Source organism: Rhamphochromis sp. 'chilingali' (genome assembly GCF_963969265.1).
Source record: "Rhamphochromis sp. 'chilingali' genome assembly, chromosome: 12".
NCBI classification, from domain to species: Eukaryota; Metazoa; Chordata; class Actinopteri; order Cichliformes; family Cichlidae; genus Rhamphochromis; species Rhamphochromis sp. 'chilingali'.
Window position 1 is genome coordinate 35739203 of NC_137939.1, and position 23353 is coordinate 35762555.

Consider the following 23353-nt stretch of genomic DNA (forward strand, 5'->3'; position numbering starts at 1 on the left):
GCTCCACAGTAGTTTAAAAGGTGTGACTGATTATGTGTGATGATGAAATCCCATGGCTTCTCGGTTGTGTTCACACTGGAGTATAATAGCTGTGAGAAAATGTTGAGCAACACAATTATTTCCTGTTACTCCACCAGAGCCACACTCACCTGATGGCAGCTAGCATGAGCTCAGCTGGCTGGGAGCTCGTGGCTTCAGGCTGAATTCTGGGTAGAGGCAGAGGATCTGTGGGAGCAGAGCTGTGAGTCCGGAGAGGGCTGCAGAAACTCTACTGCTGCCCTGCAATCAGGCTGCTCAGCCACAGGCCTATACTCCTGGCAGGAAGAAGGACGCTGAAAAAAGACTTGTGAGCTGAGCTGTTCAGCTCAGAGGTGGTGTGTGTGGGTATCCTGTTCCTATTGCACTCTTCCAGTTTGAGGGTTCACAGTTCCTAATGCTCCTATTACCACTGAGACATTTTGTGCTTTATTCCTACACGTTTGCTCCACTTCTTCCTTCAGTGCCCTGTCCTTTACCCCATCCTCCTTATTTCTGATGTTACTGTCTGCTGGGATTGCCACATCTATCACAGCTGTGGCTTTCCGTTCCCTGTCAGTCACCACTGTGTGGTGGTTGGCCAGCAGCCGCCTCTCTGCCCAACAGGACCTCAGCCTGCTATTCTTTCTCAGCTGCCTTCTGATGTGTCTCCTATCAGGCCTTCTGCAGCCCTGATGCTCGTGCACACTATCCCAGCCACTTGGTTGTGCCTCTCGGCGTCTGCTGTTTCAGCTCGTATCCTACAGCCTGCTACTGTGAGCTGGACTCTCTCTGGGTCACTGTTGCACAGCATGCAGCTTGCATCCTGTGGTAGCTTGTGCTGTGGTAGACTCCTGTCTCAGTTTATCTGGTGCATAGGGGCCATGGTCAGAGCCTCTGCGATGTCCTTCAGGCCGGCTTATTTTAGCCACTTCCACTGTCTCTCATCCATCGGTCATCATCAAACATCAGAATTTCACAAAGAATCCCAACTTTTAGAGACTTACTAAACTGCCTGTTTTATTTCCATCAAACTGCTGTAGGACTTTTGAATTCAGTTTCATAAACACAAAGTTGAAACAAGTCATTCAACTTTCATAATTATCAAGATAGCGAGATCATTTACAGTTATTCTGGTCTCTGGTGTGTCTTAGCATCAGGAAGAATGAAAACAGTATTAGTGAGCAGGTTAGGAGGTCACTATCAGTCCTGTATACTTCATTCATACTTCATTCTAGGAGAATGAAAAATTAAGAAAATAATTGCTTGAAGTTCATTCGGTTATATGACCACAGACTCATCTCTACAGATTGTTGTGTACTGTTCTTCTTCTTTTGGTTGGTCCTTTTAGGTCTCCCTACAGCAGATCAACTCATCCATGAACCCCCTCTGAGGTTTCCCCTTTTCCTCCTGCCGGGCAGCTCCTCTTCAACATCCTTTGTCCAGTATATCCACTATCGCTCTCTGTGCATGTCCAAACCAACTTTGTCCCTCTGACATACTAATATTCTAACCTTGTCCATTGAATGCCTGAACATCTCCACCTCAGCCTCCTGTCTTTTGATCAGTGCCACCATCTCTAAACCACACATCACAACAGGCCTCACTACTGTCTTTTAAAACTTCCCTTTCACTCTTGCTCTTGCCTTGACACTCACTCCACCCTGCCTGCCCACACTCTCTGTTTCAGCTCTCTTGTGGACTTGCAGCTTAAATTATCAGCTCAAATAGCTGCTGCAGCCCTGGATAGATGCACTGTGACCCCTGTGAACAGAACGCTTCCAGTGTTGTGCCAAAAAGTGATTAAAGGTTGGTGGTAATTAATATAGAACCTGCCAGACACATCGCAAACATATCTCTCATAAATGATACGACTTTAAGTATATTAGACATAAAAGCACACAGAAATCTGTTTTTGGTAGTCCATCGCTTTGATCTCACTAATTGCGACGACTCAGTGAGCATGTAGCCCCCTCTGCTGGTCGGACCCGAAGAGTGCATGTCCTTATATGGCAGCTGCCCGATATCCAACCCCGGGCCGCCTCCTCCTGTAGGCTGCGGCGGGTGGACAGCCCCAGGAATAAGGATACAGCTAGTCAGCTGTGTGCGTGTGCGGAGCCCACAAACCCCGACAGGATCGTGCGACTCCCAGATCCCGACCCGCTGGGCTTCAAACTTTACTCTGGAGGAGCTGGTATGGAGTAAAAGGAGCGGAGGGAGTGCGGGTGAGTCCCGCGGAGCTCGGAGTTAATGAATCGGAGGTGGAGGAGCAGCTCGTGGAGTGTAAACAAAGTTTTCTGGGGTAGCTTGTTAGCTAGTTAGCCGTTAGCGCCACAGCCCAGTTGATGCAGTCATAAACAGGAATGTCAGCTTCAAATTAGAGGGCGGAGACTTAAACGTCTAATCCACGGTGCTCGGATAGATTAACAGGAGCTGTGGGAGTTTTCCGCTTGAGCTACGGGGTGAGTTCGTCCAACCTCCGGAGAGCTAACTAAACGCGTTTATCGTGTGATGCTCAGTAACTTTGAACCCCCCGACAAGCAAAGCTGTTAGCTGGTTTGCTAACGTCACACTGCTGTGCGTGTTAGCCTCCACCTCTACAAAATACACATTTTATTACTGGTGTCCACAGCTGATACATACTTGTGTATTTAACGTTGTTTCTGGTGTTGACTACATAATAATTATCTGAGGCTTTCACGGACGTCACGTAAATTCTCTTTCCTCGTGCTTAATAGTTGTAAAGCGTATTCAAACTTGTTTATATTGTTAATAGTAATTGTTATAATTGTTTGTTTAGCTTTTTTTTTTTGCGTAAAGATGCAGCCTAAAAGAATAGTAAAAGTAAAACAAACAAAAAGAATGAAAGAAGTAGAAAAAAGATTTGATCAAACAAAAATTAATTAAAAATAAAACTGATGGTGCCCCCCCCCCCACCCCCCCACCCAATAAATAAATAAATAAAAGTCCAATTTAAATACAATTAAAATGAAAAGTGAGCAGCAGACGAACAGATGTTAATCAGGATTCACTGTTGCTGTCACTCAACCAGCTGTCAGCTGAGTTGCTGACTCCCAGCTCTACAGGTTAAAGGTGTTTGTTCTTGTTTTGGTGGTTTTGGAATAATTTTAGAAGAACACCAAAACGGATAAATCCTAAAATCTTGTTAAACTCCTTTCACAAACAGCCCAGATATACATGTTACAGAATGCAGTCTTTAGCAGTGCATGTGACTCAGTTTACACAGCCTATCCTTTTTATGTGACATTTTATAATCCATCGACCTTTATTCAGCTGTAACTTTGTGTTTAGCACTTTTCTTTTACAATTCTTGTCTAAACTTTTTATTCTCTCTGTATGAAGATAAACACACCAAAGTAACAAACCAGTCTAATATTCCATACGCTCTGATGCAGCCTGCTGGATGGCTTAGATAAAATGCATTACAGTTGATGTAATGCAAGCACAGGAGAATGTAAATGAAAAAGTATTTTTAGATTAGATAAACTATTTGAATCATACTGTTCAGCTGGAACAGGGAAGGGTTTGTGGCTTTATGGATCCACTATGATCACTAATGTTTCATCACTAGAGGTCAAATTGTTTATGAGCAGAGTCCATCTGCTGGTTGTTTTGTAGGTGATGTGGCTCTTTTGACTTCATCAGACAGCGACTTCCAGCTTCTACTGAAAGTAGCATTAGAATTAGTACTTCAGAGTCTAAGGCCATGGTTCTCAGTCAGAGTGCAGTGAGTCATCAGATGTGTTGAAAATGCAGAATTGGTGAGCGAGGCATCCTGAGGAAGTTCAGCAGGCCAAAGCCTGGCTGCAGGCTGACTTAGCAAATCGGTGCATTATTAATGTGTGACATGGTTTCCATTGAGAGGAGCTGCCAGCTCTGTAACTGGAGCCAGCTCAGCGGGTTTGTTTCACATGTGGATCAGTGTGTCTGCAGTCTCTTCCTGACCTGGATTCTAAAAGTGAGTGAATTTTATTTTTCCCTGTGGTGCTGATTCACAGTCCCAGACACAGAATAGAGTGATTTGCAAAGCAATTCAAGTCTGTGTTATAGAAAAATAACACAGAAAATAGTGCTGTTTTTGTCAAATAAATGCACTTTTGGAATTTGTTGCCACAATGTGTCAAATGAAATTGCAGCAAGAACATGTTTCGTCTTCTTTTAACAGCACTCTGTAAGAGTTTGGGACCCGAGGAGCCCAACTGATGGACTCAAATGTTTTTCCATTCGTGCTTCAGGGTTTCAGCTGCTCAGCTGTTCTGGGCCTCCTTTGCTGTATTTGTTTTTGTGTGTTGTTGTTTTGCAGTTCTTATGAGTGGGTCACAGATGTGGATTCTTAAAACTACAAGTCTAAAAAAGGAGAAAGAAGACAAGAATATACCATAACCAAATGTCTTGATGCACCTTCATCCAGGCAAGGACATCCCAAAAAGTTGAGACTGAAGAAGTCACTCCCACTGAAAACGCTACGTCCAGATGAACAGAATCTACTTGGGATACCAAAACATTCCTCAGAGATTTTGGTCTTTATTACATGGCAGCAAATGGGTTCTACTTGACTGAGATCTGGTGACCGGAGGCTGTTTGAGTCCAGCGAACTCAGTGTCATGTTCAAGAAACCGGTGTGAGATGATCTGCGCTTTGTGCACTGCTGCTGTTGTGCATTTAAAGATGTTCTTCTAGGACCCTGCTCGTAACAAGTTGTTTGAGTTAATGTTGCCTTCCTGTCAGCTCAAAGCAGCGTGCTCCTTCTCTGATGCCATCATCAAGGCTTATTCTTCCACAGAGCGGCTGCTCACTGGATGTTTCATTGTAAACCTTGGAGATGTTTGTGCGTGCTTGGTTTGAAGTTTATCACTGCTTACTAGAGATGGACCGAGCCGATATTACGTATCGGTATCGGTCCGATACTGACGTAAATTACTGGATCGGATATCGGAGAGAAATAAAAAATGTAATCCGATCCATTAAATATCAAAAAAGCACCTCACAAAACTTGTGACACGGTGTAACTCGGCTCATAACCGTAGCATAACCGTAACTGCCTCTCTCCCTCTCCGGCTGCTACTTCAATCATGAAACTGATCAATGATCAGCTGATCGGCTTTTCTGTCGCGAGTCCGTGTCTCTAGTTTGCTTTTGGCCCACTTTGCACCAGAAAGAGGAAACCAGCGGCTGAACAACAGCAGCACGTTTAAGCTTGATCAGCTGTTGTTAGAATTTATTTAATATTACTTTCTACTCGAGGATCTTTTTCTACGTAGCTGACGGCTGGTAACTGTGCAGGGGCGGATCTAGCAAAGTTTAGCCAGGGGGGCCGACAGGGCATGAACAGGGAAAAGGGGGCACAAAGACATACTTTTCTTTCTTATTCTCATTTAAAATGTCGAGCTTTTAATAAATAATTATCTGAATCTTACACCCAAAGTTTTAATCTTATGTAAAATATATAGAAGTCCATTACTGTATATAGTAACTGTTAAGTCTAATATACCCTAGTAAGCTATAGTACTTTTTCCTTTGGGAACCATCTGTGCAGTCTGCAGTTCTGTTGAAGAAATTTGTTGAATCTATTTAATTATTCTTGAAAAAGAATTTATTTCTTCATTTTTTTTTTCACACTGCATCAAATTAAAGTTGTTTACGTCGATTAAGCATCATGAGGTGGAGGGTGGGTGGTTCCCTATTTTTTTTTTTTTTTTTTTGCTGGGAGTTGGAACCCTACTAGTTAGGTTGCTTAATATTTCTGCTAAGTACTCTTTAAAATACCAGAATAGGGAGGATGGTGTAGGCTTAAGTTTATTAGATTGATCAGTATTGCTGAACTATGAAATATATTGGGTGCAGTGTATTTTTTTGCATACAGGTTTAACAGAAAGCTTTAGTGTTGTTGTTTATTTAAATTTGAGTATGAACTTATACAAAATGCAGCAAGATATTAAAAAACAGTTTTATTGATTAAAAAACACTATCAGATTCATATCGGTATCGGCAGATATCCAAATTTATGATATTGGTATCGGACATAAAAAAGTGGTATCGTGCCATCTCTACTGCTTACTGAAATCGGTTTGTTGGCATGTGATTTGAACAGGCCTACCTAATGACGTGGCAGGTGAGTGTGTTTCTAAGTACAGCTTCGTTATCAATGCTACATATACATCTACATGCATGTAGATAGTTCATGCAAATGTATACAAATTACATGCAATGAAAACCTGTGCAAAACTAGAATGAAAAAACAAATGAAGCTTTAAAATAATATTATCAGAAGATGCTTTAATAAGTAATAGATAAAATGACCTTGTAATCTTCTATTTCTTTAGGCTCCTCCCCCTGTGGTGGCCTGGCAACATCATGGCGTCTCGGCTGTTGGACCGCCTGAAGCGCTCGCTGTTTAAAGATGGTCAGGGGCTGGAACCTGAGCAGGAAGAAGGTGGCGGGCCGGAAGAGGAGGCGTTCAAGCAGGATTGCTGGGAGGACGAGCTGGCGGAGGATGAGGAGTGTGTAACCGATCGGCTCGGAGGGATGCTGTGCTTCGACGGCACAGACGGCGGTCTGGAGGACGGAGCCGAGGGTGAAGGGTCAGGACAGGACAGCGACTCTGACTTCCTGGGAGAGTCGATGGAGGATGGTCCCAGCAGCATGGGTGAAGTGCTGTTCTCTCTTTTCACTCAGCCTGCAGTTAATACATACGGGGATGTTGTTCATAGTTGTACTTATGCTTTAGAGATGTTTTTATAGCTGAAACCAATTAACAGAAACTATAATCTAATGTAATATGTTAGCCAGCTCCATGGTTACAGCTCAGCAGCGTTGATCTCCAGCAGGGGAGCAGTTTAGCTTCAGTCCACTGGAAGCTAAACTCGAGGAAACCAGGACATGTTGTACTCCCTGGTCACCTGACCTGGCTTTCACCTGTCTTTTGTAGACACCAGTCCTGTGGGTATTTCCCCAGTGGGCCACTCCTCCTCTTCCTCCTCCTCCCTGCTGACTCGGCAGCTTCAGGAGAGCTGGAGGAGTTTGCGCGGACTCAGTGGAGGAAGCTCTGTGTCCTCTGTGAGATGGCAGACGGACAGCGTGTTGTTCGAGGTGACCGACGCCAGCGTGGTGCAGGACGGCTCCTCAAAATATGTGGTGAGTTGGCAAAGAGAAAAAAACTGTAACACAATAACCAAAACAGACATAAAAGCTTCAAATCCAGGCACTCTAGATTTGACAAAGGCCTTTAATTTATTGGTCTTAGGACAAACAAATACACCGACAGGTATCAGCTTGTCCCTTCTTCAGGCTGCTGAAATACGAAGATGCCTACAGAGCAATTTGAGCTTCAGGGCCACAGAGAGCCCCTGACCCTTGTATCTTCTCTGTGTAAAGTGCTGGTGCACATCCATAGATTGGATTTGGATGCTCTGATCAGAGTCACGTATACGTAATAGTCTCTGATCCACAGGTGATGTTTTAAATGTGCCGTGGGACAGATCTGTGCGCCGTGGAGCTCAAACTCTCTGCTCTCCGTTTCTCTCCAGCTGTACACGATCCATGTGATCCAGTCTGGCGCGAGCGATAAGATTCCTGCCATCATCACGCGTCGGTACTCTGACTTTCGGCGCCTCCATGCCACTCTTCGCCGTAAACACGGCGAGCACATGGAGCGTTTCTGTTTCCCACGTGAGTAAACCTCATGTATGCTGTCTTACCTTGATGCTGTGGTTGTTACAGTGGTACAGGGAAGTAAGAACTTCATAAAACATGAATGTTTGGTTTGAACCTCCGCAGGAAGAAAACTCAGGAGGAACTTCACAGCAGAGACGATTGCTAAGCGGAGCCGGGCGTTTGAACAGTACCTGTCTCACCTGTGTTCCCTGCATGCCCTGCGGGGGGCGCTGTGTGTCCGTCAGTTCTTCTACTTAACCGACTTGGAGACTGGACAGCTGCTCATCAGGTAACTCTCATAAACCTCTGTCTCCTCACCTTTATCCGTCAATGTCAGTGTTGTGTAAGAAAACTTAACAGGAACAAAGTGAAATGATCAAAATGCTCTCAGTGCTGAAATGTTATACTGTTTCTATTACGCAGATAGTGAAACAGGCTAAAAAAACAAAGAAGGTATTTAATAGATTAATAAAACTTTGAGTTAAACTATTGAGTCATCGCCAATTTGTGCTCTGAAGCTAGCTACAGTGTTTGCGCAAATTAATTACGCTGTGTGGTCAAATATTAGAGGAAATGTGTCCAACATGCACTCTTTGTTGATCAGTGTTGGGTCACTAGTCAAAAAAGTAATATATTACACATATTACAAATAACTAGGGATTGGTATCGGTTAGGTTTTATCCGATACCAGTACCAAACCGGTGCTCAAACGGTGCTCGAACCGGTGCTTAAAGAATGGAGAACACAAAATTGGTCCTAAAACCTCTCATGTTCAGCTGTTATTTTGTAAAAAGATAACAATGTTAGCCTTTTCTGCAGCTATGGGGCATATATGGCATCACTCTTGGCTGGAAGCAGTGCTTAAACAATGGAAAAAACACAAACTTTGTCCAAAAACTTCTCATGTTCAGCTGTTTTCCACTTTTTCTGTGGTCATTTTAGCCTTTTTGGCCAGGGTGAAGGGAGTATCTGCCATCAAACAAGAAGACAGCCGCATGTAGCTACGACGGTGTTTGCTAGTTCACCTTACATGCATTAATGTAATAACGTGGTTAGCCTACTAAACTAAATTACACACAAACAACATTAAGCTCCTGACGCAGAGAAGAACGGCTGCTGCTGCATCATCATCCTCATCATTTCTGCTACACTGGCAGGGCTAGGGGCCAGGACTCTCCTCTTCGGGTTTTTGGGGGATGTTGCTAACTCCAGGTCCGATAACAGGCACCACACCCGCAGTAGATGTGCTCGGTGTGAGGTCTGGCAGCAAGCTATCAAATACGGCGCATTTCTCGGCTTTTAACAAAACGCTATGCGTCGCCAGGTGTTTCATCAGATTCGAGGTGTTACCTCCTTTGACAGTATCACAGTATCAGCTTAAAGCACTTGTTGCTGCTGAGTTTGCATCTTTTGCTGTGAAGTACAGCCAGACTTTGACCACTTCGCCTTGGGCATTTTTAATCTGTAGCTCTGCTCTAAAAGGACGTACGTACCTGGACCCGCCTACTACGCTCGCAAAGGTAAAATGATTGGCTGGAATCCAAAGTGTGTGACATCCGGATATTGGATGGTTACTACCGTTTATGTCAGAACAGGTGCCATCATGGCACCGGATACCGGTACCCATCCCTACAAATAACACTTTAATTTAAAGTAATGCAGTACGTTACTTGGTTACTAAAGGGAGATGATAATTCATCACATTTATAACATTACTTTCAGTTTACTCTGTAAAACAGCCTGAAACACATTGTGTCATAATTACCATTTAACAGTATAAACCTGAGGCTACAGCCCCCTGCACCAACACAAACCCATAATGTATTTAGTTATGAACAAAAAGCCGACAACACAAAACGAAGATGAAAACCAACACGAAGAGACTTTAAAGCCATCGTCACGGTGATTCAGGTAGAAACGAAGGCTGCAGCCTGACGGCTCATCCGTTTGTTATGCGATGAAGTTCAGCGGCGGCTCGCTTCACCGTGGTGCCTTGCATCACTCTGGGTTTTTGACTAGCTTAGCATTATCATGCTGTCTGTGCAGGTGCTTTCAAAGAGTCGAAGTTGTGTTAACAGCATAATACAGTTGTTTCTGTCCTGGATACAGTTTACCATTACGTTCTTGCCCTTTTGTGCAATAGAAATAAAAGTTGTGTCCATCTCAACGCTGTAAACTTCTATTTTCCTTCTCCAGCAACTGAAATCAGCTGATTGCAGAGCAAATGTAAGAACCAATAAGCAGGATCGATAGGCAAGTAGACTAATAATTCCAACTAGGAAAGGTTCTCGATTGCCATCCCTACTGAGTACACACTCATACAATAACTACAGTGGGGCAAAAAAAGTATTTAGTCAGCCACCGATTGTGCAAGTTCCCCCACTTAAAATGATGACAGAGGTCAGTAATTTGCACCAGAGGTACACTTCAACTGTGAGAGACAGAATGTGAAAAAAAAATCCATGAATTCACATGGTAGGATTTGTAAAGAATTTATTCGTAAATCAGGGTGGAAAATAAGTATTTGGTCACCTCAAACAAGGAAAATCTCTGGCTCTCACAGACCTGTAACGTCTTCTGTAAGAAGCTTTTCTGTCCCCCACTCGTTACCTGTATGAATGGCACCTGTTTGAACTCATCATCTGTATAAAAGACACCTGTCCACAGCCTCAAACAGTCAGACTCCAAACTCCGCCATGGCCAAGACCAAAGAGCTTTCGAAGGACACCAGGAAAAGTATTGTAGACCTGCACCAGACTGGGAAGAGTGAATCTATAATAGGCAAGCAGCTTGGTGTGAAAAAATCAACTGTGGGAGCAATCATCAGAAAATGGAAGACATACAAGACCACTGATAATCTCCCTCGATCTGGGGCTCCACGCAAGATCTCATCCCGTGGGGTCAAAATGATCATGAGAACGGTGAGCAAAGATCCCAGAACCACACGGGGGGACCTGGTGAATGACCTGCAGAGAGCTGGGACCAAAGTAACAAAGGTCACCATCAGTAACACACTACAACGGCAGGGAATCAAATCCCGCAGTGCCAGACGTGTTCCGCTGCTGAAGCCAGTGCATGTCCAGGCCCGTCTGAAGTTTGCCAGAGAGCACATGGATGATACAGCAGAGGATTGGGAGAATGTCATGTGGTCAGATGAAACCAAAGTAGAACTTTTTGGTATAAACTCAACTCGTCGTGTTTGGAGGAAGAAGAATACTGAGTTGCATCCCAAGAACACCATACCTACTGTGAAGCATGGGGGTGGAAACATCATGCTATGGGGCTGTTTTTCTGCCAAGGGGACAGGACGACTGATCCGTGTTAAGGACAGAATGAATGGGGCCATGTATCATGAGATTTTGAGCCAAAACCTCCTTCCATCAGTGAGAACTTTGAAGATGAAACGAGGCTGGGTCTTCCAACATGACAATGATCCAAAACACACCGCCCGGGCAACAAAGGAGTGGCTCCGTAAGAAGCATTTGAAAGTCCTGGAGTGGCCTAGCCAGTCTCCAGACCTCAACCCCATAGAAAATCTGTGGCGGGAGTTGAAAGTCCGTGTTGCTCGGCGACAGCCCCAAAACATCACTGCTCTCGAGAAGATCTGCATGGAGGAATGGGCCAAAATACCAGCTACTGTGTGTGCAAACCTGGTAAAGACCTATAGTAAACGTTTGACCTCTGTTATTGCCAACAAAGGTTATGTTACAAAGTATTGAGTTGTATTTTTGTTATTGACCAAATACTTATTTTCCACCCTAATTTACGAATAAATTCTTTACAAATACTACCATGTGGATTCATGGATTTTTTTTTTCCACATTCTGTCTCTCACAGTTGAAGTGTACCTCTGGTGCAAATTACTGACCTCTGTCATCATTTTAGGTGGGGGAACTTGCACAATCGGTGGCTGACTAAATACTTTTTTGCCCCACTGTACTTCGCTGCACTGAAACAAACATTGCTTCAATATCCTTTTTGATTCTAATGGTTGACTGTGGTTTACAAAATAAGCACCGTTTCCTTTAATTAGACTTCAAACAACCAATTGAGTCCACAAATTCATCAGGAAAGTGTTTACTGACGTCAACTATCAAGTGAAAATATCAAGATTTTGCAACTAAATGACTCATTTAAGACTCATTTAAAATGAGGCCATTTAAAAACAATGTGGATCCACATTTATTTAATTGTATTTATATAGCGCCAAATCATAACAACACTCACATCAACAAAGAAATATAGTGAGAAAACCCCAGCATTCAGATGACTCACTATAAGCAAGGACTTGGTGACAGTGGGAAGGAAAAACTCCCTTTAAAGAGGAAGAACCAGAAGGGGCAGCCGTCTGCTGTGACTGGTTGGGAATGAGGGGAAAGACACAAGACAATAGAGTAACTGTGGAAGAGAGCCAGACTGTCCATCTTTTATATACAGTACATGCATAATGCTTTGGTGACGAGTGTTTCCTCAGGGAGTTTCAATTTTTGTTTATAGGTTTGGCTTTTTTTCAACTCTGTAACCATAAAGAAACAACTATAAATGATATACAGAACAAATTTAGCGTATGCCTTAAGGCAGGGGTGGGTAAACGTTTCAGGTAAGAGGTCACATTACGTTTGAAAATTTGACAGGCCAGCACCAGATGCATACTGTACATATCAAACAGAAGCCTAAAAAGGCCTTACAGTGACAAGTCAGACTCCCACGTAGCTTGTGCCTCTCGATGACCCCAACACGCTGTCGTACAGGTCCTCTCCACCCATTTTCCCCTTTAGGAAGGCCAAAAACTCCTCCGTTATCCCAAAATTGTCATTATTCTCATCCATTCTATACATCCAATTTCTTGCGCTTATCCGGGGCCGGGTCGCGGGGGCAGCAGAGAAGCCCAGACCTCCCTCTCCTCAGCCACCTCCTCCAGCTTATCCAGGGGAACACCAAGGTGTTCCCAGGCCAGCCAAGAGATATAATCTTTCCAGCGTGTCCTGCGTCTGCCCCGGGGCCTCCTCCCGGTGGGACATGCCCGGAACACCTCGCTCAGGAGGTGCCCAGGAGGTGCCCATCCTTGTCAGATGCCCGAACCACCTCAGCTGGCTCCTTTCGACTTGGAGCAGCAGCTGCTCTACTCTGAGCCCGTCCCGGATGGCTGAACTTCTCACCCCATCTCTAAGGGAGAGGCCAGCCACCCTTCGGAGGAAGCCCATTTCTGCCGCTTGTATCCGCGATCTCGTTCTTTCGGTCACTACCCACAGCTCGTGGCCATAGGTGAGGGTAGGGACGTAGATCGACCGGTAAATTGAGAGCTTCGCTTTTACACTCAGCTCCCTCTTCACCACGACGGACCGGTGCAGCGTCCGCATCACTACAGCTGCAGCACCAATCCGTCTGTCGATCTCCCGCTCCCTTCTCCCATCACTCGTGAACAAGACCCGAGATACTTAAATTCCTCCACTTGGGGCAGGGTCACGTCCCAGACCCGGAGTGGGCACTCCACCCTTTTTTCTGGCTGAGGACCATGGCCTCAGATTTGGAGGTGCTGATTCTCATTCCCACTGCTTCACACTTGGCTGTGAACCTTTCCAAGGCAAGCTGGAGGCCATCACCTGATGAAGCCAACAGGACCACATCATCTGCAAAAAGCAGAGATGAGATCCTGAGACCAACGAAGTGAAAGCCTTCCGCCAACTTGGCTACTCCTAGAAATTCTCATTTCTAGTCATTATTCCCATTGTTTAAAATTCAAAGCTGAGCGGTGTCTCTACTTTCGTCCAGTGCCAAAGAATACAACTCTGCTTTTTGGTTTAGCTCACTAGCTAAGTCTTCATCAGCTAGCTCAACACAGTGAGTCACTGTCCTGCGTGATAAGCTAATTTTTTTTCTAATTTGTTCAACATCCCTGGACGCACTCTTTGAGAAACTGCCCTTGCTGGTATTTGCTAATTTGAATGCCAGCAAACAACTTTGTGCTTGATTCTTGGATGGCACTTTGTCGGCTAAAAATGTTTTGCTGATTCTGCAAACTAGCTGCCGACCCCGTTCTTGCATTGACCGGTTGTTAGCATTATTAGCATGCTTGGTAGAAATGTGACAGCTGATGTTGTATTCACATCTAGACATACATCCTTTGACTGAGGTGAAAAAGTATAAACACTCACACTCGATGTTTCTTTTCTTTTCTGAGCATGAGACCACAAATCACTGCGCCTAATGCGCCATCTGGTGGAACGCCAGGCATTACAGGACAAGGTCAAATGAATGCAGTCATAATTATCATCTGATTTGGGCAATTTTGTGCTAATCTTCGGCAGGCCAGATTAAAAAGACCAGGATGTGGCCCGCAGGCCGTAGGTAGCCCATCCTGCTTTAAGCAGAACTCTGTTAGTCCAGGACAGAACAGCGCACCTCAACATCTCCTTAGCTTGATGCTTATTTCTAAATGTACTGTAAGGATAATATTAGATTTTCTTGTGCATTTCTTGAGTTTCATTATTTATTGAGCGGTTTGCCACTGAGTGTTTCACTGTTCAGTTTGTCTTGTTTCGTTGAGGGCGGGACGTTACCAGGATGCCTTGGGTCCTCTGCTCAATGCCAAGAGACTGCAGCAGAAACTGGGATGGGCAAGTTTCTATGACAACCAGACTCAGGCCCCTCCTCCAACCTCCTCCCATTGGTTCTTCACCCTGGTGGGACTGTCGAGCTGTTTCCAGCAGGTGGACCAGCTGGAGGAGGCTCGAGATCACTGTGACCACGCCCTGCGTGTTCTCACCCCCACAGAAACTCAGACTAACACAGAGGATAAGCCCCTCCCACCTGACAATAAGCCCTTCCAACCGTTGGAGACATCGCGTCTGGATGACGACAGGCCACACCCCTTGCTGTTGCCGCTGTTACGAGTGATGGTTCGGCTGTCGTGGCAGACGGGAAAAGACAAGCGACAGTGGGAGGAGCTTCTGCAGCATCTGGAGGAGCGGTGGGTGGGGCTAGACAATCATCCAACCATCAAAGAATTTCTGGTTAAACACAACCTGCAGGATGGCGAGGGTGAGGGCTAAAGAGCGCGCACGCTGCAGAGGGCAATCAGTACGGTACGGGTCGAGTGTTAGAGCCACTGCAGGGGAAACAAAGCAGAGATTTTCAAAATAAAATCTGAATGTTTTGAGTAATTTTAGTTTTATTTCTAATAAAAAAAAAGTTATTAAAGGGAAAAAAGTTTCACCTATAAAATCTGCTTTTTAATGTTGTGACGTTGGGCATTTTAATGTGGGATTGGAGGCAGCCTCAAGTGGCCGTTAGAGGAACTGCAGCTGTTCACACGAGTTTGGTTTCAGTAATAAAACCAAAAACATTGTTCTGAAAAAGAGTGATGTTAATGTAATGAAAGAGTAGGCCTCAGTAAATATCTGGTGGAAAGAAGCAAATCACAGAAGCTTGATTACAAAATGACAGAGCTGATGAGACTGAAGGACAGTTCACCTGAAACTCGGCCAGTTCAAAATCTCAGTTTTTATTCCCCCTGACAGCGGCTGTAATACTCTGAGTACTAATGGATCAGTCAAGGGTTCAGTCGTAATTTCAAAGCCTTAAACTAGTTCAGTGGTCTTTGTAGGTCCGATGCTTCACATGAGTTTTGTTCTTAACCGTGACTCCTCACAGGATTTCTAAAACAACAGCCTGTTATTCTACTTCAAGAGGAACTTCTACAATATTTAAGACTTTTCTTTTTCAAATAAATTTATTTTGAAAATTTGATCCAGTCGAAGAAAAAAAGTGTCCACATCACATTTTCAGAGTTACAATCAATGAAACTGCAGAAATGTTTCGTAGAAACGTGAGGAGCACAGATTAAGAACAAAGCTCCAAGAAGGAAGCAGAGGAAGGAGAAAAGGCTGCCTCAACAATCACGTTTCACTCTGTGACTCTGAGGAGGGAAAACACTTACAGTTTTAAAAGTCCTCTGACTTCCTACTAAAAGGTTTACTGATGATTAACAGTGTTACATATTGCAGCATTTAAAAGGGAGCAAACGGTGCCGAATGTAGAGACTCCGTGAATCTTGTGGACGATGCACGACGGGTTCAAGGCGCCTTTAAATGTTTCACAGCAGAAAACTTTGATTGTATTTGAGCTCTGATGAAAACCACAAGACGAGCGACACACGTGCAGAGCGCGTCCTGCAAAAACAAATGACAGTCAAACTTTAGTATCCATCTATAAATCGATATCGGTAAGTGAGGCGGGGCTTTCTACTCATGTTGAGCACTCAGAGGCTCCAGGCCTCATTCACCCAGTCACGCACACATTCATGCAGTGCTTTTATTCAACACTCAGCCATCCCATATTACTCTGCTTATCCACTCGCTCTCGTGTTCGGCTGCTGTGGCGTCGATCCGACTGTGCCTGTAAATAACAGTACTGTGGCGCACTGAGCTGAATTTATGTTACTGCAGTAAATGACTAGAATAGGTCTTTAGGTCATTTTAAATATATTTATATTCTTAAATGTTTTGTTCGTCATGTTTTATTTCAAATGGAGCCTTTCGCGTTCCTCGCACTGAGGAATTCAGCGTCAGACGCTGTCACACATCCCTGCTAATATATACGCCTGTTTCTCTTATTCCTGCATATAAATCAGTCACGTTCACCATATTATCAAACTGTGTCCGGTGTGGGTAAAGCTCACAGGGCTGAGCAGGTGGATCATATGGCTTAAGACTGTTGCAGAGGCCCGGGCTTTAATCCGTCCAGAGGCCTTTCACGGTTCCCCCCGTCCTTTCTCTGTTGTTGCAACACAATAAAAACTAAAATCACCAAAAATATACTTTAGAAAAACCCTTTTTTGGTTGCAGGGTTAAAAAATATAGGCACCACGTTATCTGAAGGTTCTGTTAATTGATGGCTGAACTTGACAGTTGAGCTGGATCCATGATCAGTGTCTCAAGTCAATTAAAAAATATATGCATGTTCAAAACAAGATCTGTGGCACACTAAGTGTACATTATTCAGACAGTGCTGCAGGTGAGCATCCTGCTAACTCATTTAGTGCTTTAAAAGGTTGATTGAATGAATATGATAACATGTAAGGCCTTATTTATTTATTTTTTTAGAAAGAGTGAAAGTATTCAGTGCCTTTCTAGATTTTAACGAGGTTGTGATCCACCTGTGCACCAGGAATAAAGGGAATTGTGAGTGCAGGTCAAACAGGAGCTGCAGAAACTCCACAGCGCACCTGTAAAGACCTGAGCTGTGACACAGTCGCGCTCACACTGAGCCTGCTCTGTGTGTGTCTGCGTTATTTACTCTTTGTGAGAGAGCTTTCATTTCACAGCTGAGGAGTAAAGCGACTTACTTGCACGTGTTTTCCTCCACCTGCACCGTTTCCACCTGCAGTGGAAAATTTCAGCGGAAAGCTTTGCCTGCTGCCGGTGCGTCACATATTCAGCGGTTAAAGAGGCGTTAAATGAGAAACGCTGTTTATCTGGAGGAACACTTAGCGCCTCTCCTCCCCCCACACAGCTCTCACAGCTTCGCAGTCATTCGAAGTAAAATCTGCGTGCTTTTTACGTGGATGCGGTTACTGTGGAGACCGGCCCGAGTGGACGGCCACACGAGACAAAAATAGACGCGAGGAGCTGGATTTACATCAGCAGGAGAAATGTCAGACAGGACTGATGGATGGAGAGGAAAACAGGTGATTAATAATGAGGGACTAAGCAAAGTTGCCAGCGCCGTGATTTTGGGGCTGAAGGTTGGACACTGCACACGTAGAGATTTATGCACTTACTGTGTCACCTGTCATGTAGAAAAGCTGCTGATTTGTCAGATGTGAGTGCTGCAGGATCACAGTACATGTTCAGTATTATGCAGAGTTCTGTTATATCCAGCTGTTCTGCCGCACTACAGAAACCCTGCAACGCTCTCAGCTTCACTTTCTCATCTAATCTGGTAAATGTCTGTCTGTGTGCAGCACTTTATGCTTCTCTTTATGCACTCAGGACCATCAACCCTGTGATGAGTGCAGGAGCAGCTCTGGCTCCTGAGCTCCCTCTATACTGAAGGTAGAGTCAGAGAGGCCACTGCAGAGGAAGCGTGTATACTGGAGACTATGCACAGTTAGGCAGTTTCTCACTTCAGTTGTGTTAGCTGTGACCGTTACACAGTAACTGTCAGCCTGCTCTGGTTTCATACACACCACAGTAACCACAGGGCATCGAGGGGGGTCAGTGCATTCACACCCCGACTGTGAAATACTGTCAGACGATGCTAGTGCTACAGAAGCATGTGCAGGGCGTCCTTCGGTCTCAGCGCGTCTTTGAACGTAGGGCCGCTCCTGCAACTAATGATGATCTGAGTAAACCTGAACCTAAGTGACTCATCAAAAAGCAAGAAAACACTTGGAACAGTTAAATCTGGTTTGATGTCCACACAGCTGAGCCGAGTGTTTTAGTGCATCGCTCTCTGATATTTCAGTTTGAGGAAATGAGCGGCAGTGTGTCAGAATAAAGTCCTGCAGGATGCTTCGTGGGGCTGTTGTCTGCCTTACTTTCCACCTCACATGTGTGCAGTTTCCCAGCACAGAAGGAGAAGAGTGGGTTGAACCAACTAATAACTCTAGTGCCGGACGTCCTTATTTTGAAGAGCTGTTCAGGGACGGCAGAGGAGTAAGTGATTTTAACCCACTTCTTACTTTCAGTTTAAGCAAAAAGGACTTTCTGAGAGGTTCAGCTGAGATTGTGGTTTGGGTTCAAATATGCTTCTTTGCTGCATTGAGGCTGCACAGTGCTTTAGATGAACACTGTGCAGCTGCAGGTTCTGCAGGATCTGACAGCTTCAGGGCATTACACAAAGCACCTTTCTCTCTGCTGATCTCACAGCTGATTGGTTTAGACCAAAAATGTGGAACGTGGTTTCCCCTCTCAGCCTCTGCAGCTCTCCATAGCTGCTAGCTGTCTGTTAATAACAGATGACATTATCATTATTTTTATTTTTACATTACAAAGCCAGTCTGTGCAAAAAATATGAAAGTCCTACACCCAGAGTACTAGTTTCTGGAAGGTCACACCTGATTTCTGTTTTCTTGTTTTTGTGTCTTTTAACCTGAGCTGCAGTTTGCAGTGAGAGCGTTTCTGTGTTTTGTGACACTGACGTGAAAATGAAAACAATCATTTGAGCTGTTAATCGCATGAAATGTGAAAAACTGCAGTTACTCTAAATGTGTCTCCTGCTCCTCGGCCAGCTTGATGAATTTTTATTTTAACGGTGTTATTTGGGCTAAAGCTGACGCAGACACGTCACAGATGTTTCTAATGGTTTGAAAATGCACTTGTTGTGTCAGATGTGCAGTTTTCAGTGCAGACTGTGTGTATCCCACTTTATGCAAGCGCAGAAACACGTGGAAGAAACCTGTGCGTGGGGAGGCTTAGCGTGGATCTTTTGGCCTTTGCAGCAGCACTTCATCGTAGAGCTTTATTCAAGTTTATTTTCTGGAATATGTTTGTTACAAACTGCAGATCATGCCTTTGTTTTTCTTCATGTGTGCATCTCTGAGATGATTCTATTCTACTTTATTATAGTAAGAAATGTGAAGATCTTGACAGTTGTATAAAATTATAATAAATATATATTTTTCTTTTACTAGATGATGTCTTGTTTTTATCTATATGCCCTGAAAGCAAACTGATGATGTTACCTACTGACCGAGTCTCCTATCAATCATTTCTTTAGGTGACCTAATGTAACGCGTTTCCAAAGAGCTTGTTGTCATATAACACATGTTTAGCTTCATCAGTTTGCTCGGGCACCCATAAATTTTCAGCGGGGTCAGGTGACTCTGGAGCAAAGTCTGACAGTCAGCACTCCTTTTCCTTCTTTGGGGTTCAAGTAGCTTTTCCTAGATAAGGTGTTTTAGGCTCCTTATGCTGGTGGGTTAAGAATCCTCCACAAAGATGTAAACCAGCGAGAGAAAGTATCCAGGAGTGATGGACAGGAGGTGAAATCTGGAGCCAAATAAACTTTTAAAACAACATTTTAACTTAAAAGGACAAGATTTCATTTGTTAAATGTTAAAATTAGACGAGAATTTCCACTGTTGATAAAAGGAGTTCAAGTGGATCAAAAACATTCGTTCGTGTGGAAAACGACACTGCTGCCAAATCAAAGACACTCTGGGCAACAAGAGCCTGGAAAGAAGGCTGTTACCTGAGGAGCAACACTGCACAACAAGCGAGTGTAGGTCTGCAGGGAGGTGGCGCAGAGGGTGGAGCAAGTCTCTGAAGGATGTGGTTGATGTCCTTTACCCGTAGAAACCTTCAGTCGAGCCTCGATCCCACATCGATGAAGCCTCTGTGACGCTGCACTCAGGTCTGCACAGTCAGCAGTTTGTCCTCATAACAGGTGAGCAACGGCTGCAGGTTCAATCGAGCTTCTATGAGTCAGGTAAATCCATTAGTTTCATAGGGGCGTGGCCAAACCACCGCTCCTTCCAGAAGATTTGTTGCAGTGGCCGCTCCGAATGCAGGTGAGTTTAATTCAGGTGTTCTCAGGCGTTTGGATCCTGCTGTAGGATTTCTTTGTTATCTAAGCCAGAGCTGTTGAATGCAGATCGCTGACACGGCAGACTAACATCTTTGAAATTACAAAGTAAAACATTTTGCTGTGGCTGTCGTCGTCGGTGACTCTACAGTGTGACGGGATGCGAGCAGGTGGGAGGGTTTCTGAGAACATGAGATGGGTGCGTTTGTGTTTGGCAAAATGAGATTCAAAGGCAAACACAGAGGTCACAATATGAGCCTGACTGTGTGCTGAGCTCATCCTAATGTAGTCCAGGTGAGTGATTAGACGACGAAGAGCTAATCACTCACTCGCAGCTGAGGATGCAGCTGGAATTGGTAAGCAGCCACACCTCTGAGAGGACGCTCAAACAGGAAACCCGTCCACCGACACAGAGGTGGCGGGACGGCATCGAAGACACGCAGCGTTTCCTTTTGGGAGCTGATGCAGAGCACTTTAATCACAGTGACAAAGATCTCTGCCTCTGACGCACTTATTGCAGCATTCAGTCATACGTTACTTTAACAGCACGGTGTTAGCTTTATCTCAGTCTGCATACTCAGACACTCACTTTTTATTAGCCATAAACAAAATAAGTGAAATGAGGTTAGGGCTTGAAATTGTGAAACAATTTTCCAAAACAAACAACATTTAAATTTCAGATGTGTCAAAAATATTATGGCCTTGAGTTTGTGTCTTTATTCTACTTTAACCTATTGTCTCCCATATCTCCTCAAATATATCCAAAGTTTCCCGTAACGGTATGGAGAGTGTATGTAACCCATATGTGCAAAAAGTTTATTCTGCTGTTGGACCTTTGATGTCATCAGACACACAATATGGCCGTGACCACAGAAACCTTACACGCCTGATGTTTTAAACCTTGTGTCTGTGAGGGGCAGCCAATCAGAAGAAAGCTGTTTTAGGCAGATGAACTGAAAGGATGCACCAAAGCTCGATATAAGATATGCAAAGCTGCTTGGTTAGAGTCCAGGAGTAAATACGTGGAGCTGCACATGAACAGAGCGGGTCCCCTTTAACGATGGCGGCAGTGATGCCTCCTGATGACCAGCAGAGGTCGCCCTCTCTCAGCACATTTAGTCATGATGACGCAGTTGGCTTTGAGGTTCCTCAGATCCTCTGATGGAGGAGTTTGCTCAGTGTGAAGTACATCGCGGGCAGTTGTGTGTGGCAGCTGTGCGGGGGTGAAACAGTTGGACGGTGCAGAGCGTGCAGGAAACGGACCCGCTCTCAGATTCAGCCCAGGTGGCTCGCTGCTGCTTTTCTCTGCACAGCTGACGACTGTAAGCTGTAAATCAGGCCTGTGCGAAACATTACCATGGTGACAAGGCCAAGAGCTGAGAGCTCAGCTTCTGTGGAAACACCAGTTGCTATGGCAACGGTCAGAGCAGGAAAGAAGCGCCAACATGGCCGTCGATGACATGACCTGCTGCTCCTTGGCAGGTAGCTCCATGCCCTCCTGGGTTTTAATTGCACCTTAGAACACACATGCATCAACACTACAATGAGCGGGTGGAGGGAGGTTTGGAGTCTTCTCCCACCCCCATTCTCTGCGGCCTGCTGGAGCGGGAGGGCTAGTAGGAGGAGTTGGCCGTCCGACTGCGGTCTGGGGTGTGGGGCCTCCCTGCTGCTGCGGAGTCGGGGCGGTCTGCCTCTCCCCACCGCAGGGAAAAGGGTAACACCACCTGGGTCTGGGTGCAATTCCCCCCTCCAGGGGCAAGGGTACCTAGACCCGGTTTGTAGAGTACGCTTGGGGAGTGTGATTGTGTGTACAGCGTCTCTTTATGTCTGTCTCCACGTTGGTTGAGTGTGGAGTGAGTGCATATGAGAGCATGAGGGTGGGAATGGATGTTTGTGTCTGTGTGTGCCTGTATGTCTGTGTCTATATGTCAGGTTGGGTATCAGACGCCACCTCTCTGGGGACACCTCAGGCCCTCCAAGGTTTGGAGGCCTATCTCCACCCACCACCACTTCCCCTGCCGGTGGCGGACTCCCTCAGGTGTCGGTGTGTTGGTGGTTCTTTGTGTCTGGGGGTGGGCGTCCGGGTACACACCGGCTCACTCCTTGGCGGCCGCTTGTCGGGGCCTGGGGCCTGGGGCTCGCTTGGGCCCCTTTGGAGGTGGGGTGCCCCCGGCCTCTCGGCCTGGGGCTCGGTCACTCAGGCGCAGCTGGGGGCCGGCGGAGCTCACGGGCGCGTCACTGCAACTCCCCCTGACTTCTGCTCCACGGCTGCTGGGCGAGCCCTCATCTGGGACTCTCCTCAGCTCTTACTGGAACAGTGGCGCGGCTGCCCCTCTGTTGGTCTTCCTTGGTCTCTTGTGTTCTGGGGGCCTCTGGATGTCTGGAGTTTTGATCTCCTCCATACCCGCTTCACACCCTGGAGGACGGGGCTGTGGCCCCCCCACACTCCCTAGCAGATCATTACATGGAGAAACCTTTGGAATGCAAGCATGCTGATCCACACAGGTATGCACACATGGGTATTCACAGACGCGGACTAAAGCTTTCTTGGCTGCTGCCTCAAAGCACACTGTGCGCTGTCTATCTTGCGTGCTGCACAATATCGTTTATTATTTAGTAAATATTGATATCTATGACTAGCTAGTTTATTGTGATGGTGCTTTGTTTTCTCTATTATTATGTTGCTCTTTGTTGTTTGCTGTCTCCTCTGTTTGTTTTTTTTGTTTGTTTGTTTTTTTTTTCTCCATACAGGTGACCCAGGAGTTCTTTTTTTTTTTTTTTTTCTCTCTCTCTTCCCCCCCCTTCTCACCGTCTCTTCTCCCCTTTGGTTTTCTTTCTTTCTCTCCCCCTCTTTCTCTCATTCATTCCCCCTGTCCTATTTATTAAAAAAAAAAAAAAAAAAAAAATGACAAAGGATGAACTGAAGCTCTGCCATCACGTAATGTCGCATACTGCTGTTTCTGATGTCATTTAGAAAAAAAAAAAAAAAAAAAAAAAAAAAAAAAAAACATGGCCGTCGATGGAAAGCGTCACGTCCGAACTCGGAGCGCGGTCACAGCTAGTTTTTTTTCTCGCCTCGCAACGAATGAGGGGAAAATGAAAGAAATCTCAGTGACACCTGTGACTGTGTGAAGCT

At 45.2% G+C, this 23353-nt stretch overlaps 1 protein-coding gene across 2 annotated transcripts; it reads left to right on the forward strand.

Moving 5' to 3' along the window:
* Positions 1 to 2044: 2044 nt before the first annotated feature.
* Positions 2045 to 19280, forward strand: snx21 (sorting nexin family member 21). 2 transcript variants are annotated; one of them, XM_080898546.1, is made up of 6 exons: positions 2045 to 2240; positions 6360 to 6682; positions 6965 to 7170; positions 7563 to 7704; positions 7813 to 7978; positions 14237 to 19280. In XM_080898546.1, exons 2-6 carry the CDS (start codon positions 6391 to 6393, stop codon positions 14739 to 14741), a joined length of 1311 nt encoding a protein of 436 aa, XP_080754672.1. In that variant the 5' UTR covers positions 2045 to 2240; positions 6360 to 6390; the 3' UTR covers positions 14742 to 19280. The 2 variants fall into 2 exon arrangements, with proteins under 2 accessions (XP_080754672.1, XP_080754673.1); XM_080898547.1 differs by lacking the exon at positions 2045 to 2240 and adding an exon at positions 2265 to 2477.
* Positions 19281 to 23353: the final 4073 nt, after the last annotated feature.